Here is a 16,911-nt window from a genome sequence, read left to right as displayed (position 1 = left end):
CTTGGCACTTACTAAGTACCGCTGTGGTGTACTCATGCTTCTTCTACGCATGTTTTTCATGTGCAGATCCAGATACTTCCTCCCAGGCGTATCATCCTCGTGGTGGAGAGTCCTAGCTGAGACTTGAGGTATATCTGCTACGTCCGCAGACCAGGAGTCTCTACTCTATTCCGGCTTTAGCAGATAGTTCCTTTCTTTCCTTTCATGTTATTTAGACATTCTGCTGTAGAGCAGATTACTACATTCCATTAGCCTGTGTTTTCCGTGAGTTTTCGGGTTTTGAGATTTAGTTGTAGACTTCCGCATATTTTTGAGTTGTATAGGCCGAGTGGCCTTATATACAGTTGTTATTTTCGTATGTTCAGTTTTAATTAATTATTCCGCAAATGTTAATTTGTTATTCCGCACTGTTAGGCTTACCTAGTTGTAGGAACTAGGTGCCATCACGACATGTTCATGGAGGGTGAACTGGGGTCGTGACACCAATGGTGCAAGAATTTGACGAGGCTAATGTGTATAGGATTTTCTGCTCGTACTCTCTCAAATCCTAGTATAGTTTATGATATCGTCCCACATAGATTGGAGAATCTAAGCTACAGACTTGTAATATTTTGATTACTACTTGAGAGAATCAAATTGATGAAAGGTGTGCTTGAAATTATAAATTAAGACAAATTTCTTCCGAAAAGTTTATATTTAAAAAGAGTTGGGAATTGTTGAGTTCACTTGATATATCATTACGATAAAATCTAAGTTTTATACGTATTTCTCTAAAGAGTAATTACTTATTGCTAAGATAATTATATTTTTACACTAAGAAATAAATAAATAATTAACACTCCGTGAGGTTATGTGTCACGATCCAAAATCCATTAAAGTCGTGATAGCGCCTAACACCGTTGTCAAGCAAGCTAATAAAAGTTGATTAACTCAATTACTCATTTTAGTATTTGAATGACGATTTCCTTCCAATTTAATAGTAAAAGATGGAATTTACAGAGTGAATAATAATAGTTTAACAATTTCAATACTGAACAACCCATAATCACCCCAAAACTCGGTGTTACGAGTGCATGAGCATCAACTAGGAAGTAAAATAAAATACAACATCTGTCCGGAATACAAATTGGACAAGAAAAATATAAATACTCTGAAGGAGACTCTGCTGGCTGTGGGCTTAATGTGAAATGCAGCTCACCTAAGTCCCCGCATTAAACACGCCTCTGCTCTCACAAGGCCACTAGACATATATGTACATGCACAAAAATATGCAATAAGTGTAGTATGAGTACGTAAATCAACGCGTACCCAGTAAGTATCCAATCTAACCTCGAAGAAGTAGTGACGAGGGGTCGACTCCGACACTTACTATGGGCTAACAATAAATTGATAATACTATATTTAAGCATGGAATACATAACATAGAAAAAAATTCGATAACCGAAAATGATCAACAATTCTTTTACTAATGAAAATTCCTAAATTTCATTTTTCATCATTTAACAATTTATATCTCAAGCCAATAAGCAATGTCAATTATTATTAGTTCCAAAGAGTTATCATGCGCAAGTCATGCCGAGGTCGTATGGCCCGGTCCAACATATAAATATAAATTGTGCGCTGCCGAGGGTCGAACGGCAGGAACCATAGATGCATCTATTAACCTGCCGAGGCGAACGACCTGCTCCCATGAGAGTAGGGGAAATTTACCCCGCTCGCGGAATATATTTGCGACGCGGTTGAACATAGATTTTCTTTAGTTATTATAATATTCCTTAATTCTTTCTAAAATACGAAATTTCAAATGAAAACTTTCAAGCCTCTAAATCCTCAATTTCAACTCTTTTCAAGGCATTTAATAATCATACTCAATCTCAACTCTTTTTAAGGCAAATAATAAACATAATCAAATAACGGTATCAAGAAGGCATGGTGTAAACCTAAAAACTACCCAGACATAGGCATAATTAGTAGCTACGTATGGACTCTTGTCACCTCGTGCGTACGAAGCCCCCGCAAATAAGAGAACACATGAATTCAATTCACCTATGGGGTAATTTCCCTCTTACAAGGTCAGAAAAGAGACTTACCTTGCTGAGAAGCTCCATAGCCGGCTCCCAAGCCTTTCCAACAACTCAAACCGATTGCCCAACACTCCAAAACTAGTCAATAAATGTGCAAATCCATAAATATATACTCTAATACTCATTATAATCCAATTTACAATAATTTTCAACTCCGCGAAAAGTCGATAAAATCACCTCAAGCCCACGTGCCCGGATTACGAAAATTTTCGAAGACAAACTTTAACCATAATACCACAAACTCAACTATATAATTTATTCCAAATCTCATGTCCAACTTTATTGTCAAAATCCAAAAATATCAATTTCTAGGTTTTCTATCAAAAATCCCAATTTTTACAAATTTTCTATAAATTTCCATGTTAAAATCCATATATAATTCCATCTATCTAACTTGCAATAGGTAGGAATCACTTACCTTGACATAGATGAGGAAAATCTTTCCTCCAAGAGCTCCAAAAATCGTCCATCCAAATGAAAAATGGAGGAAAATGGGCCAAATCCCGTCTTTAAAATGACATTGCCCAGCACTGCCCATCTTCGCGATCGCGGGAATGCCTTCGGGATCACAAAGGCTAAACACACTGTCTCCATGGCCGCGTTCGTCAACCTGGTAACTCCCTACCCTTTGCGTTCACGGGCTCAGGCTGCGTTCGCGAAGGCTTAACGCCTGGCAGGCCCCAACTCATTTCCTCTTCGCGTTCGCGTTCGCGTGCGCCTGCCCGCGTTCGCGTAGGATTCCACAACCTCAGCTTTGCGTTTGCGTCTCCCCCATCGCGTTCGCGATAAACATTTCCCTCTCCAGCTCTAGTTCCTCTTTGCGATTGCATCTCATCAACCGCAATCGCAATACTTACCAGATACACCAGAAACCAGCAACAGCAAATCATGGAGAAATGACCAGAAACCATCCTGAAACATACCCGAGCCCTCCCGGACCCCGTCCAATCACGCCAACCAATCCCAAAACATAACACGGAACTGCTCGATGCCTCAAATCATATCAAACAACATCGAAATCACGAATCGCACCCCAATTCAAGCTTAATGAACTTTAGAACTTCAAACTTGTACATTCGATGCCAAAGCCTATCAAATCATGTCCGATTGAACTCAAATTTTGCACACAAGTCACATTCGATATTACGCACCTGCTCCAACTTTTGAAATCAGAATCTGATCCCGATATCAAAAAGTCCACTTACAACCAAACTTCCCAAAACCTTCAAGTTTCTAACTTTCGCGAACGCGGAGAAGAGGTGGGATAATCCTTTTGGAGGGATAATCCTTCGTGAACGCAACTCTTCACTCGTGGACACTGTGGTAAGAGGGCACAGACCATTGCAAATGCGAATACTATTTTGGCAGCCGCACTTCGCGATCGCGTCAGACCCTTCGCGAACGCGAAGAAGGCCTGACGCCCAGTCAATTAAATATCCCAAGGTCGGGATTTTCTTTATTTTTCACCATCTCCACATTTGAGCTCGGCCTAAAGGCAATTTTGAAGAGGAATTTTATCCCCACTTCATAGGTTAGTAGATTTTAACTCGTTTTCCTCCATTTTCATCAACACCCATTGAATTCTAGCCTTTAATCTATGTTTGTTCATGGTAGAAATTTGGGATTTAGATAGAAATTGGGGATTTTGAGAAATTGAGATTTAGACCTCAAATTGAGGTCGGATTTCGAAAGTAATCACATAAACGGGCTCGGGGGTGTATAGGTAAATGGGTTTTGGTCTGAATCTCAAGTTTTGACCAAGCGGACCCGGGTTGACTTTTGTTGACTTTATCCAAAATCATTAAAGACTAAATCTTTTTCACTCATGGGTAGTTTCTAAAGCTTATTTTGAATTCTTTGAACTATATTTGGTTAGATTCGATCAGTTTGGAGGCGAATTTTAGAGGAAAGGACCCGGTTGAGCTTTGATTTGATCGCGGAGCGAGGTAAGTATCGTGGTTAACCTTGACGAGAGGGATTAGGACTTGTTAGTGTATTTGATACGTGTTTAATATGTGGTAACAATGTTATGTGGGGTGACGAGTACTTATACGTTGTAACTGGGTTAAAGCATGCGGGTGGAACTTGTTTATTTGTATTTTATTGCATCGTTACTTATGATATCCATGCTTAGGTTATGGTATCACTTCTTTGATTATTCCTTTCGTAATTATTGCTTATTCCATAGTTGTTGAATATTTTTTTGAAGTTGAAGCTCGGTAGCTCTGCACCATATTTGACGTTAAATATATCCTCCATATTATTTACTTCATGAATTCATTTATTCATTACTGCATGATGAGGACGAGAGAAAAAGCATGAAGGATAATGCCGTGCCATATAATTCATTTATTCGTTATTATATGGTGAAGAAGAGAGTAAAAGCACGAAGGGTGATGCCGTGCCATTTATCTCATTTATTCGTTACTATATGGTGAGAACGAGAGTAAAATCACGAAGGGTGATGCCATGCCATTTCTCATATCATGGTCTGATTTCATTGGTTGGTGATTTACTTGGCTATTAGTGATTTCATACCTGTCGTAGCTGTTATATTTGCCAACTTATTGCATGTCCCCTCCCTGTTGTATATTGTTATTCTTTGTTGTATTACTGCTTTTTATATACTTATACAAGTTTATTTGTGTCATAGTCTTTTCACTACCTCGTCGAGGTTAGGCTCGACACTTAGGAGTACATTGGGTCGGTTGTACTCAAACTACACTTCTGCACTTCTTGCCATTGGTCCCAGCAGTGCGTGAGGTGCATCAGCTCGGATCATTGCATACAGAGACTTGAGGTAGATCTGCTGGTGTCCACAAACTTTGAAGTCCCCTTCCTCTTCCCTCTTTGACTGTTCATTTCCTTCAAAATAGTTGTATTTATTTCAGACTCTATTTGTAGAACTTCTAGTTGTTCGTGTACTCGTGACTCAGGATCTTTGGGAGTAGATGTTATCACGTGACTTATGTTGGTACTGTATCAGATTAGGTTCTATTTCTCATTATGCACTATCATTGTGTTTCTAATTGTAAAATATAGCTAATTAGTTATCTCACATCGGCTTGCCTAGCAAGTGAATGTTAGGCGCCATCACGACCTCGAGGTTGGGAATTTGGGTGGTGACAAGTTGGTATTAGAGCGCTATGTTGCCTTGGTCTCATGAGTAATGAGCAAGCATAGTAGAGTTTGGAGTATCGGTATGTAGACGTATATACTTATCTGCCAAAGGCCATGGAGTATTAGAAAAAACTCACTTCTTTTATTCTCTATCGTGCTATTTTATTTTATCATTGATGATTGAACCATTCTATTCTTGTTCTCTCGCAGATGGCAAGAACACGCACAACGTCTGCAGTCAGGCAAGAGCCGGAGCCCCCTGTGAAAGCTACTACCAGGGGTAGAGGCAGAGGACGAGGTCGAGCCAGAGGCTGAGGACGAGGTCGAGCCACGGGCCGAGGCAGAGGCAGAGCTCAACTTAAAGCTTGGGCAGCATCACTCACAATGGAGTCTCAAATTGATCACGAGGAAGAGGTCCCAACTCACGCCGCACCTGTCGGACCAACTCTGGTCCCGGAAGGGTTCATAGCCACTCTAGTGCTTCAGGACGCTCTAGTCCGCTTGGTGGGCCTTATGGAGAGGGTGACCCAGATCGGTACATTTCTAGTAACACCAGTCATTTCTCCGGCTGGGGGAGGAGCACAGTCTCTCGCTACTCACACCCCAAAGAAGGTGGCTCCCCTATATAAGACTCCAGCAGCCCAGCCAGTTGGTGTGGTTCAGCTGGTTGTTGTGGCGCAGGGCGGTGATAGGCCCGCTATGTCTTCTGAGGCCTTATTGAGGCTGGATAAGTTTTCCAAGCTCTTCCTAGTTCATTTTAGTGGTGCAACTTCTGAGGACTCACAGGATTACTTGGACCGTTGCCACGAGGTGTTGCACAACATGGGTATAGTTGAGACCAATAGGGTCAATTTTGCAGTGTTTCAGATGACCGGTTCTATCAAGAGATGGTGGAGGGATTATGTGTTGACTAGACCAGCAAGTTCACCTCCACTTACCTGGGATCAGTTTTGACAGCTATTTCTAGAGAAGTTCATTCCTTTCACTTTGAGGGAGGAGTATCACATGCATTTTGAGCATCTTCACCGGGGTAGCATGACTGTTACCCAGTAAGAGACTCGATTTGTGGACCTAGATCGCCACGCTATTATCTTTTTCCTTACTGAGAGGGAGAGGGTGAGGAGATTCATTGATGAGCTCACTTTCACTATCAGGCTATAGATGGCAAAGGAGACCGGGGATGATATTTCCTTTCAGAGGGTTGTAGAGCTTGCTAGATAGATCGAGATGATTCGTGGTAAGGAGAGGGGGCTAGTATCTGATAAGATGCCTCGTCATTTCGGTGGTTTCAATGGTGCCTCGTCTGCGGGTAGGGGTACTTTTGGTAGAGTCCATCCTCCCAGGCCGTTTTAGTCAGTGCTTCAGGTATCCCATGGTGCTTCGGGTAGTCGTGGTCCTTGTGTATCTCATCTTGAACAGCTAGCCTATAGTGAATCATCAGCTCCTATTAGTGCACCTCCAATCCTTAGTTATCAAAGTGGTTATCCAACTCGACAGGGCCAGTTCGAGGGTCAGCAGTCACAACAGCCAAGGGCTTGTTATACGTGTGGAGATCCGAGGCGCTTTCTAAATTTTTCCCCAAATCACAGGGTGACATGCACCAGTAGGGTTTTCGTGCCATAATTCTGGAACCGGTTGCTCCACCCCCCACTCAGCCAGTTAGAGGGGTGTCAGGCTACCAGAGGAGGAGGTCAGGCCATTAGAGATGGAGGTCAGGACGTTAGAGGTGGAGGCCAGCCAGCTAGAGGTCATTCGAGGGGCAGAGGTCAAAGGTCAGAGTGGTAGGGCCCATCCCCTTTTTTATGCATTCCCGGCTAGATGAGAGGTCGTTTCATCTGAAACCATCATCACAGGTATTGTTCCAATTTGCCATAGAGAAGCTTCATTTCAATTTGATCCGAGCTCTACTTATTCCTATGCGTCATTCTATTTTGCTTCACATCTTGTTGTGTCTCGTGATTCTTTGAGTGCTCCTGTGTATGTGTCCATGCCTGTGGAAGCTTCTATTGTTGTAGATCGTGTCTATCACTCATTTTTGATTACTATTAGGAGTATTGAGACTAATGTAGATCTCCTACTTCTTGATATGGTGGACTTTGATGACATTTTAGGCATGGATTGGCTGTCATCGTATCATGCTATATTGGACTATCACGCCAAGACGATGACCTTATCCATGTTAGGTTTGCCTCGATTAGAGTGGAGAGGGACTCCTAGTCATTCTACCAGCAAGGTTATTTCTTATGTGAAGGCTCGGCGCATAGTCGAGAAGGGTTGTTTAGCTTATTTAGCCTATATTCGTGATTCGAGTGCGAAGGTTCCTTCCATGGATTCAGTACCAGTTGTGCGTGAGTTTCCACAGGTGTTTTCTACAGATCTGTCGGGAATGCCACCCGATAGAGATATTGACTTCTGTATTGATTTGGCTTCGGGCACTCAGCCCATTTTTGTTCCACCATATTGTATGGCCCCGTTAGATTTGAAGGAATTGAAGGAGCAGTTGCAAGATTTACTTGATAAGGGATTCAATAAACCTAGTTTCTAACCTTGGAGTGCGCCCGTGTTGTTTGTGAAGAAGAAAGATGGTCCGATGAGGATGTGTACAGACTATTGGCAGTTGAACAAAGTCACTATCAAGAACAAGTACCCGTTGCCGAGGATTGGTTACTTATTTGATCAACTTTAAGCTGCCAAAGTGTTTTCAAAGATTGATTTGAGATTTGGCTCCCATCAGTTGAAGATTAGGGCTTTCGATGACCCTAAGATAGCTTTTCGGACTTGGTATGGGCATTATGAGTTCCTAGTGATGACATTTGGGTTGACAAATGCCCCAGCAACATTTATGGATTAGATGAACCAGGTATTTAAACCTTATTTGGATTCTTTTGTGATCATATTCATTGATGATATCTTGATCTACTCCCGTAGTCGAGAGTAGCATGAGCAGCTTCTTCGGATTGTATTTAAGACTTTGAGAGATAGTCAGTTATATGCCATGTTTTCAAAGTGTAAGTTTTGGTTGGATTCAATTGCCTTTTTGGGGCATGTTGTATCGGCCGAGGGCATTAAAGTGGATCTTAAGAAGATTGAGGCGGTTCAAAACTAGCCTAGATCTACTTCAGCTATAGAGATTCATAGTTTCTTGGGTTTGGTGAGTTATTGTCGTCGATTTGTTGAGGGATTTTTATCATAGCAGCCCCATTGACTAGATTGACCTAGAAGGGTGCTTCGTTCAGGTGGTCCGATGAGTGTGAGTTGAGCTTTTAGAAGCTGAAGACTGCTTTGACTATGGCAACAGTGTTGGTGTTGCCCATAGGTTCAGGATCCTATGCGGTGTATTATGATGCATCGCGTATTGGGCTCGGAGCAGTATTATCATAGGATGGCGGGGTGATTGCATATGCGTTGCGACAGTTGAAGGTTCATGAGAAGAATTACCCTATTCATGACTTAGAATTGGCAGCAATTGTTCATGCATTGAAGATTTGGAGGCACTACCTCTATGGCGTGTCTTGTGAGGTGTTCACGGATCATCGGAGTCTGTAGTATTTGTTCAAGCAAAAGGATCTCAACTTGAGGCAGAGGAGGTGGTTGGAGCTGTTGAAAGACTATGATATAACCATTTTGTATCATCCCGGGTAGGCCAATGTGGTAGGCGATGCTTTGAGTAGAAAGGCTGCGAGTATGGGTAGCCTTGCGTATATTCCGGTAAGGGAGAGACTGCTTGAATCAGATGTTCAGGCCTTGGCCAATCAGTTCGTGAGCTTAGATGTTCCGGAGACCAGTCATGTTCTAGCTCGCACGGTCTCTAAGTCTTCTTTGTTTGAGTGCATTATAGAGCGTCAGTATGACGACCCCCATTTGCTTATCCTTAAGGACACGGTGCGGCACGGTGGTGCCAAGAAAGTTACTATCGGAAATGATGGGGTGTTGCGGATGCAAGGTCGGATCTATATGCCCAATATGGATGGGCTTCGTGAGTTGATTCTTGAAGAGGCCCACAGTTCCCGGTATTCCATTAATCTAGATGCCGCCAAGATGTATCAGGATTTGCAAAAACATTATTGGTGGAGGAGAATGAAGAAGGATATAGTTGCATATGTGGCTCGGTGGCTAAATTGTCACCAAGTAAAGTACAAGAATCAGAGGCCTGGTGATTTGCTTCAGAAGCTTGAGATTCCCGAGTGGAAGTGGGAGCGTATTACCATGGATTTTGTTATTGGGCTCCCACGAACTTTAAAGAAATTTGATGCAGTATGGGTCATTGTGGATCGGTTGACTAAGTCGGCACATTTCATTCCAGTAGCATTTACCTATTCTTCAAAGCGGTTGGCTGAGATCTATATATGCGAGATCGTCCGTCTTCATGGTGTGCCCGTGTCCATCATTTCTTATCGAGTACGTAGTTCACCTCGCACTTCTGGAGGGCCGTTCAACGTGAGTTTGGCACAAGGGTTGAGTCGAGTACATCATTTCACCCTCAGATGGACAGACAGTCCGAACGCACCATTCAAATATTGGAGGATATGATTCGCGCTTGCATTGTGGATTTCGTGGGTTCTTGGAATCAGTTCTTGCCGCTTGCAGAGTTTGCCTACAATAATAGCTACCGTTCGAGTATCCAGATGGCATCCTATGAGGCATTATATGAGAGTCGGTGCCATTCGCAGTTGGTTGGTTTGAGCTGGGAGAGGCTCGATTGTTGGGTACCGATTTGGTTTAGGATTCCTTGGAAAAGGTCAAGATGATTCAAAATCGACTTCGCACAGCTCAGTCTAGGTAGAAGAGCTATGCTGATCGTAGGGTTCGTGACGTCACATTCATGGTTGGAGAGAGGGTTCTGCTCCAAGTTCCACCCTGAAGGGTGTGATGAGGTTCGGAAAGAAGGGCAAGTTGAGCCCTAAGTATATCGGACCTTTTAAGATTCTTGAAAGAGTGGGTGAGGTGGCCTACAGGCTTGCCTTACCACCTAGCTTATCAGTAGTTCATCTGGTGTTCCATGTCTCCATGCTCCGGAAGTATCACAGCGATCTGTCCTTTGTGTAAGATTTCAGCTCCGTCCAATTGGACAAGGATTTGACTTATGAGGAGGAGCCGATGGCCATTCTAGCCTGGCAGGTTTGGAAGTTGAGGTCTAAAAGTTATCCTTCATTTAGAGTTCAGTTGAGGGGTCAGGGAGTCTGAGTCCAACATGGGGAGTAGATATCCACACCTTTTCACCAATCCAGGTACCTTTCTATGTCCATTCGAGGACGAACGTTTGTTTTAGAGGTGGAGAATATGATGACCTGATTGGTCATTTTTAGTTTTAGCCTTCATTTCTGTGTTCCGAGACCTCGAATAGCTCCGTCTAGGCTTCCTCGATTTGCATGCGCAGTCCGTGTCTTTTTTTGGGAAATTGTTTATGTGAAAAATGAAGAAGATGTGAATTTTAGCTTGAAAAATAATTTGAGTTGACTACGGTCAATATTTTGTGTAAATGGACTCGGATAAGTGTTTTGACAATTTCGCTGGATCCGTATCGTGATTTGAAACTTGGGCATATGTCCGGAATTGAATTCGGAAGTCCCCATCTTGATTTAACGTAATTTATTAAAAACTAGTAATTTGAAAGTTTAAAGAATTCCTAAGTTTGACAGTAGGTTTATTTATTTCTGCCAGGTTCTGATTTCGGTTCCGGAACTTGGTATAGGCTCATTTCACTACTTATGACTTGCTTGCAAAATTTGGTGCAAAACGGAGTTGATTTGACATGATTCGTACGCCCAGATGTAAATTTTCAAGTTCTTAAGTTTTTATAAAAAATTTCATACATTTTAATGTCCGATTCGTGGTTCTAGATGTTATTTTAGTGTTTTGATCATGCGAGCGAGTTTGTATGATGTTATTACACTTATGTGCATGTTTGGTTTGGAGCCCGAGGGGCTCGGGCGAGTTTCGGATAGGCTACAAATTGATTTTGAACTTAGATGGAACGCTGGTTTTTTCACTAATTTGATATCTCGTGCGTTGTTCTTCGCAATCGCGAATCTTCTCCCGCGATAGCGAAGGGTAACTGGGTACTGGGGAGGTTTCCTTCTTCGCGAACGCATAGAAGAGCTCGCGAATGCGCGAACGCGTAGCATTAGAGGGATAACCTTTCGTAAATACGGCTCTTCACTTGCGAACACGATGTGTAAGGGGTTCTGGAGATGACTGAGACTTGTTCTACGCGAACGCGAGCCCAGGCTCGCAAACGCGGTGGTTAGGGGGGGCACACCATCGCAAACACGAAGACCATTTTGGCCACTGCACTTCGCGATCGCGTCAGGCTCTTCGCGAACACGAAAAAGGCCTGACGCCCAGTCAATTAAATAACCCAAGGTTGGGATTTTCTTCATTTTTCACCATCTCCATATTTGAGCTCGGCCTAGAGGCGATTTTAAAGAGGAATTTTATCCCAACTTCATAGGTTAGTAGATTTTAACTCGTTTTCTTCCATTTCCATAAACACCCGTTGAATTCTAGCCTTTAATCTATGTTTATTCATGGAAGAAATTAGGGATTTAGGTAGAAATTGGAGATTTTGAGAAATTGAGATTTAGACCTCAAATTGAGGTCGGATTTTGAAAGTAATCACATAATCAGACTCGGGGGTGAATGGGTAATTGAATTTTGGTCCGAATCTCGAGTTTTGACCAAGCGAGTCAGGAGTTGACATTTCCAAAGTCATTAAAGATTGAATCTTTTTCACTCATGGGTAGTTTCTAAAGCTTATTTTGAATTGTTTGAACTATATTTGGTTAGATTCGATTGGTTTAGAGGCGAATTTTAGAGGAAATTGAGCTTTGATTTTATTGCGGAGCGAGGTAAGTGTCGTTGTTAATCTTTACTAGAGGGATTAGGACTTGTTAGTGTATTTACTACGTGTTTAATGTGTGAGAACAATGTATATGTGAAATGACGAGTACTTATACGTTGTAATTGGGTTAAAACATGTGGGTGGAACTTGTTTATTTGTGTTTTATTGCATCATTACTTATGATATCTATGCTTAGATTAGGTTATTACTTCTTTGATTATTTGTTTCATAATTATTGCTTATTTCATAGTTGTTGAATATTTTTTTGAAGTTGAATCTCGGTATCTTGACATCGTATTTGACGTTAAAAATATTCTCCACATTATTTACTTCTTGAATTCATTTGTTCACTACCACATGGTGAGGACGTGAGTAAAAGTACGAAGGGTGATGTCTTCCCATTTATTTCATTTATCATTATTATATGGTGAGAAAGAGAGTAAAAGCACGAAGGGTGATGCCGTGCCATTTGTTTTATTTACTCATTATCACATGATGAGGAAGAGAGCAAAAGCACGTAGGGTGATGCCGTGCCTTTTATCTCATTTATTCATTACTACATGGTGAGGAAGAGAGTAAAAGCACGAAGGGTGATGCCATACCATTTATACTACATGGTGAGGATGAGAGTAAAAGCACGAAGGGTGATGTCGTGAATTTTTTTTCCATTGGTCGATGATTTACTTGGCTACTTTGTGATTTCACACCCGTCATAGCTTTTATATTTGCTCCTTTATTGCATGTCCCCTCCCCGTTGTACGTTGTTATTCTCTGTTATTGGTACTGCTTTGTATATACTTGTACATGTTTATTTACGTAGGTGTCCTGTCATATCTCCGTCACTATCTCGTCGAGGTTAGGGTCGACAGTTACGCAGTACATTGGGTCGATTGTACTCATACTACACTTCTGCACTTCTTGTGCAGATTCTGGTATTGATCCTAGCGGTACGTGAGGTGCATCAGCTCGGATCATTGCATATGGAGACTTGAGGTAGATCTGCTGGTGTCCGCAGGCCTTGAAGTCCCCTTCTCTCTTTAACTGTTCATTTTTTTCGAAACAATTGTATTTATTTCAGACCCTGTTTGTAGAACTTCTAGTTGCTCGTGTACTCGTGACTTCGGATCTTTGGGAGTAGATATTACCACGTGACTTATGTTGGTGCTGTATTAGATTGTGTTCTATTTCTCGTTATACACTATGTTTCTAATTTAAAAAAATGGCTAGTCCATTATCTCACATCGGCTTGCCTAGCAAGTAGATGTTAGGCGCAAATTGTAATAGGGAATTGGGAATTCCGGATCGTGATAGGGCACCAATCTATTTAAAATCCTGGATCTCCTCGGACTCTAACAGTACATACAAATGCATTGTTAACAGTACGTACAAATGCATTGTTGAATTTCGTACTTTATGATTAAAATTCAAAGGAGAAACTGAAAAAAGTAAAAAAGCAAAGAACGAATAGTTCCAAAATACTAGAACCAAGTTGCTGGTAGAGGAAAGTGCGAAATATTCCAGCTAGGCAGCAAACGTGCACCCTAACAGCCGGTCATGGATGACACGTCACAAATGGTCCCCACAATAAATGCAACATTTCATTGGCTGGCTCCCGCTTGGGGAACGCAACTGACTTTGCCACGTGGAGTCATGAAAATCAAACGTGAGGCTCAAGTGGGCCGGCCCAGACGGCACACGAGGCTCGCATTTTGTAATCCAGTATGACGTAAGGTGAGATTTGGGTGGGCCTCAAGTTGGGCCTTAATGATGGCAACAGTGAAGATACGCTTCTCTGACATATAATACCACGTGCAGATCGGACGGTTATTATCTTTTTGGCTATTATACGGACGAGAGGATCTTCAAACCGTTTTTACGGATCCTCTGCAGTAGCTGATTTTTTACAAATATGTGTATTAACGCATGTGTGGCACTCTTGCAAGTGTGGTTATATGGCGTAAGGAAGGATTTACCTTTAAATTACTATTCATTTATGTGATACTAAAGATATTGATAAATTTATTTTTTTATCGAATAAGTACTATTTTTTCCGTCAACTAAGATTATGTTGGGATGGATATGATTCCTTTATCGTTAATCTTTCTAGGTTCAAGAACCTAGGAATAAAAAAAATTTAGTATGGAACGCTTCCTCGTTTAAGTAATATTCTGTATGTAGTATTCCCCTTTTGACCCAGAAAGATAATACACTAATAATATGGCTATATGTATCTAACCAGTCAAAGTCACTTTCATTCAGTTTGATTACTAATGACAAGCTGGAGTGAAAAGGATTGCCAAATGGTGTCCGGCACAAGTGTTTTACCATAAGGCTGATAACCAGCAAATATTAATCTCCTATACTAAATCCTGCCGCATCATAAACAGTTCATTCTTAGTTTTTCGAAAGAAACAAAATTATACAGAAAGGATTTGACTGTTTCCAATTAAGTACGTACTACTAGTATATAATTAGTAAGTGAACAGCAAGATTGTTGGAGATTATGATTGTTAGGATTCTGATAGTTCCATAAGTTACTACAGTAACTATTACTTCCAACGCAATTGGCAGCAGAATTTCACTGGATTATAATACTCTGGTGAAGCTGAGATATTATAATACTTATTATTACAGCTCACCTTTTCTAAGTTATTAATTTTAAGGTCCTATTAGAATCTTTAATTTATCATTTCTTGAGACTAATTAAAGAAAGTAATGACATGTTAAGGCAGTCCTTTTTTTTAAAAAAACTGCAAGTTGGAATATTTGTTTTAGGTTATTGGAAACATGTTCAGCAATAAGCAGTGGTGGTTTCAGTAATTTGGTGTCAATTATTATAGGGAAGAGACATAAAATGTTGTACTACGATATTTGGAGATTATGTCTGAATCTGAGAAACGGATATGTCCTTACAAAAGGGCCATATATACTCGTAATGCAGGCCATGATATTTGTTACAAAACTATGGGAATTCTTGTTATCTAATAATTGGAATCACCTACTTATACATTTCTTAATTCCTATACTCTGTACATGCATGCTACCAATTTCTATACATCTTCTTTAGTTCCCAATTTGCCCTTCTTCTTGGTGTTTGGGGAGGGTTTAAGGTTAAGGACGGGTAGGCAATGAACGAAATTTTAGATTGTCCATTGCTTGGTTGTAGTTAGTGAACTAATCAAAACATGAGATAATGGCCAAACTCCATCCTTAATAAAGGAAATAAAAGAAATGTATCCACTAAAGTCAATCTTTTTCAAATTTTGGACAAAAATTAACTACTCCCTTTCCGGTTTATGTGAACCTATTTCATTTTTGGTCCGTTCCAAAAAAAATGACCCCTTTCTAAATTTGGAAACAATTTAGCTTAAACTTACAATTTTACCCTTAATGAGAAGCTTTTATAATCACACAAATACTCTAGTCCCCTTTTTGACTTATTTAATACCACAAATTTTAAAAGTCTTTATTTTTTCTTAAACTCCGTGCCCAATCAAACAGACTCACCTAAATTGGAACGGAGGGAGTATTCTTTAATTCTACATGTCCCAAGTGGTGGGAGCCATTTCTTGAGATTTCAACAAGTTGGCCACTATGTTTTTGTACTAATAGTATATCATATTAATTACTAATTAGAATTGTAATAAATGAAAGGGTCATACTTGTAACTGTACTAAGGATCTAACTTGATATACATAAGTGAAAATTACATTTCATAAATGATCATTGGGGGACCATTGAGTGCTACTTTCTTTATTATTGACTCTCTCCCCCTTTGTACTATGTCAGAAAAGGGTTCATCCAATCCTTGCCTCTACGAGGACAGCTTGTTTTTCTCTTTAAAGTTTCTCTTTGTCCAACAATTTAATAAACCCTTTAAAAATTTGCTTCCTCCCCTTTATATATAAACCTCACTTCCTTCTATTTCAATCATATTCAATATCTAATATTCCTCTTCTTTCTTCCCAAGAAACATAAAGAAACTATAACCCTTTTCCCTTCTCTCATCTCTAAAGTTGCAAAAATATAGTTATGTATAACATGGAAGCTGCTGGGGTGATTACACAGAAACAAAACTATTTATCAATAAAAAGTCCATCATCAGTACTAGGGATGAACAAGAATTCACAAACAAAATCCAAAGGGATGAAGCCAAAAATTCGCATAATTCACATATTTGCACCTGAGATTATAAAGACAGACGTGGCGAATTTTCGGGAACTTGTCCAAAGACTCACTGGGAAGCCATCAGAGAAGAAGAAGAACAACATTTGCAATATCAAGAAAAGAACACAAATTACTACCAAGCAATTTGTTCCCAACAAAATGGAGCTAATTAAGAGTGGATGTAATTATCCCTCAGATTTGAGAGAAAGAATTAAAGGAGAAGAAGATATATGGAGAAATGCAAATTCTGGAGCAGGTTTTTTGGGTGGTTTTCAAGATTATGAAGGTTGTTTCATGCAAGATTTTAATTTGCTTCCTTTGGATGCTTCTGCTCAGTTGGATGATTATGGACCTGTTGCTTGATTAATTATCAATTAGTTAGCTTTGAGACAGGAATTTAATTTATTGGTGTTTGCCTAATCATGACTATTTGTTTAACTTTCCAATATTTCTTGTTACTATGGGTTATTAGAGTTTAACTTATTTAATTAATTAGTCTTTTAATTGCTTAAGCCAATTCTCTGATCATTATATCCCTTTTCTTTCTGGCTAACTAAGTGTATGTTAAGTTTATTAAGAACTATATATGTTGTATATATATTCCCTTTTTTTTTTCTGGGTAACTAAGTGTATGTTAAGTTTATTAAGAACTATATATGTTGTTTATATACAAGAATGTTATATTTGATTCTAGTGGTT

At 40.3% G+C, this 16,911-nt stretch overlaps 1 protein-coding gene across 1 annotated transcript; it reads left to right on the top strand.

The window, feature by feature from the left end:
* Nucleotides 15,995-16,700, top strand: LOC109226339 (VQ motif-containing protein 25-like). The gene has a single exon (XM_019391126.1). It carries the CDS (start codon nucleotides 16,078-16,080, stop codon nucleotides 16,573-16,575), a length of 498 nt encoding a protein of 165 aa, XP_019246671.1. The 5' UTR covers nucleotides 15,995-16,077; the 3' UTR covers nucleotides 16,576-16,700.

The sequence above is a fragment of the Nicotiana attenuata genome, chromosome 5 (assembly GCF_001879085.1).
Source record: "Nicotiana attenuata strain UT chromosome 5, NIATTr2, whole genome shotgun sequence".
Lineage (NCBI taxonomy): Eukaryota > Viridiplantae > Streptophyta > Magnoliopsida > Solanales > Solanaceae > Nicotiana > Nicotiana attenuata.
This window is presented reverse-complemented; position numbering and strand designations above follow the sequence as displayed.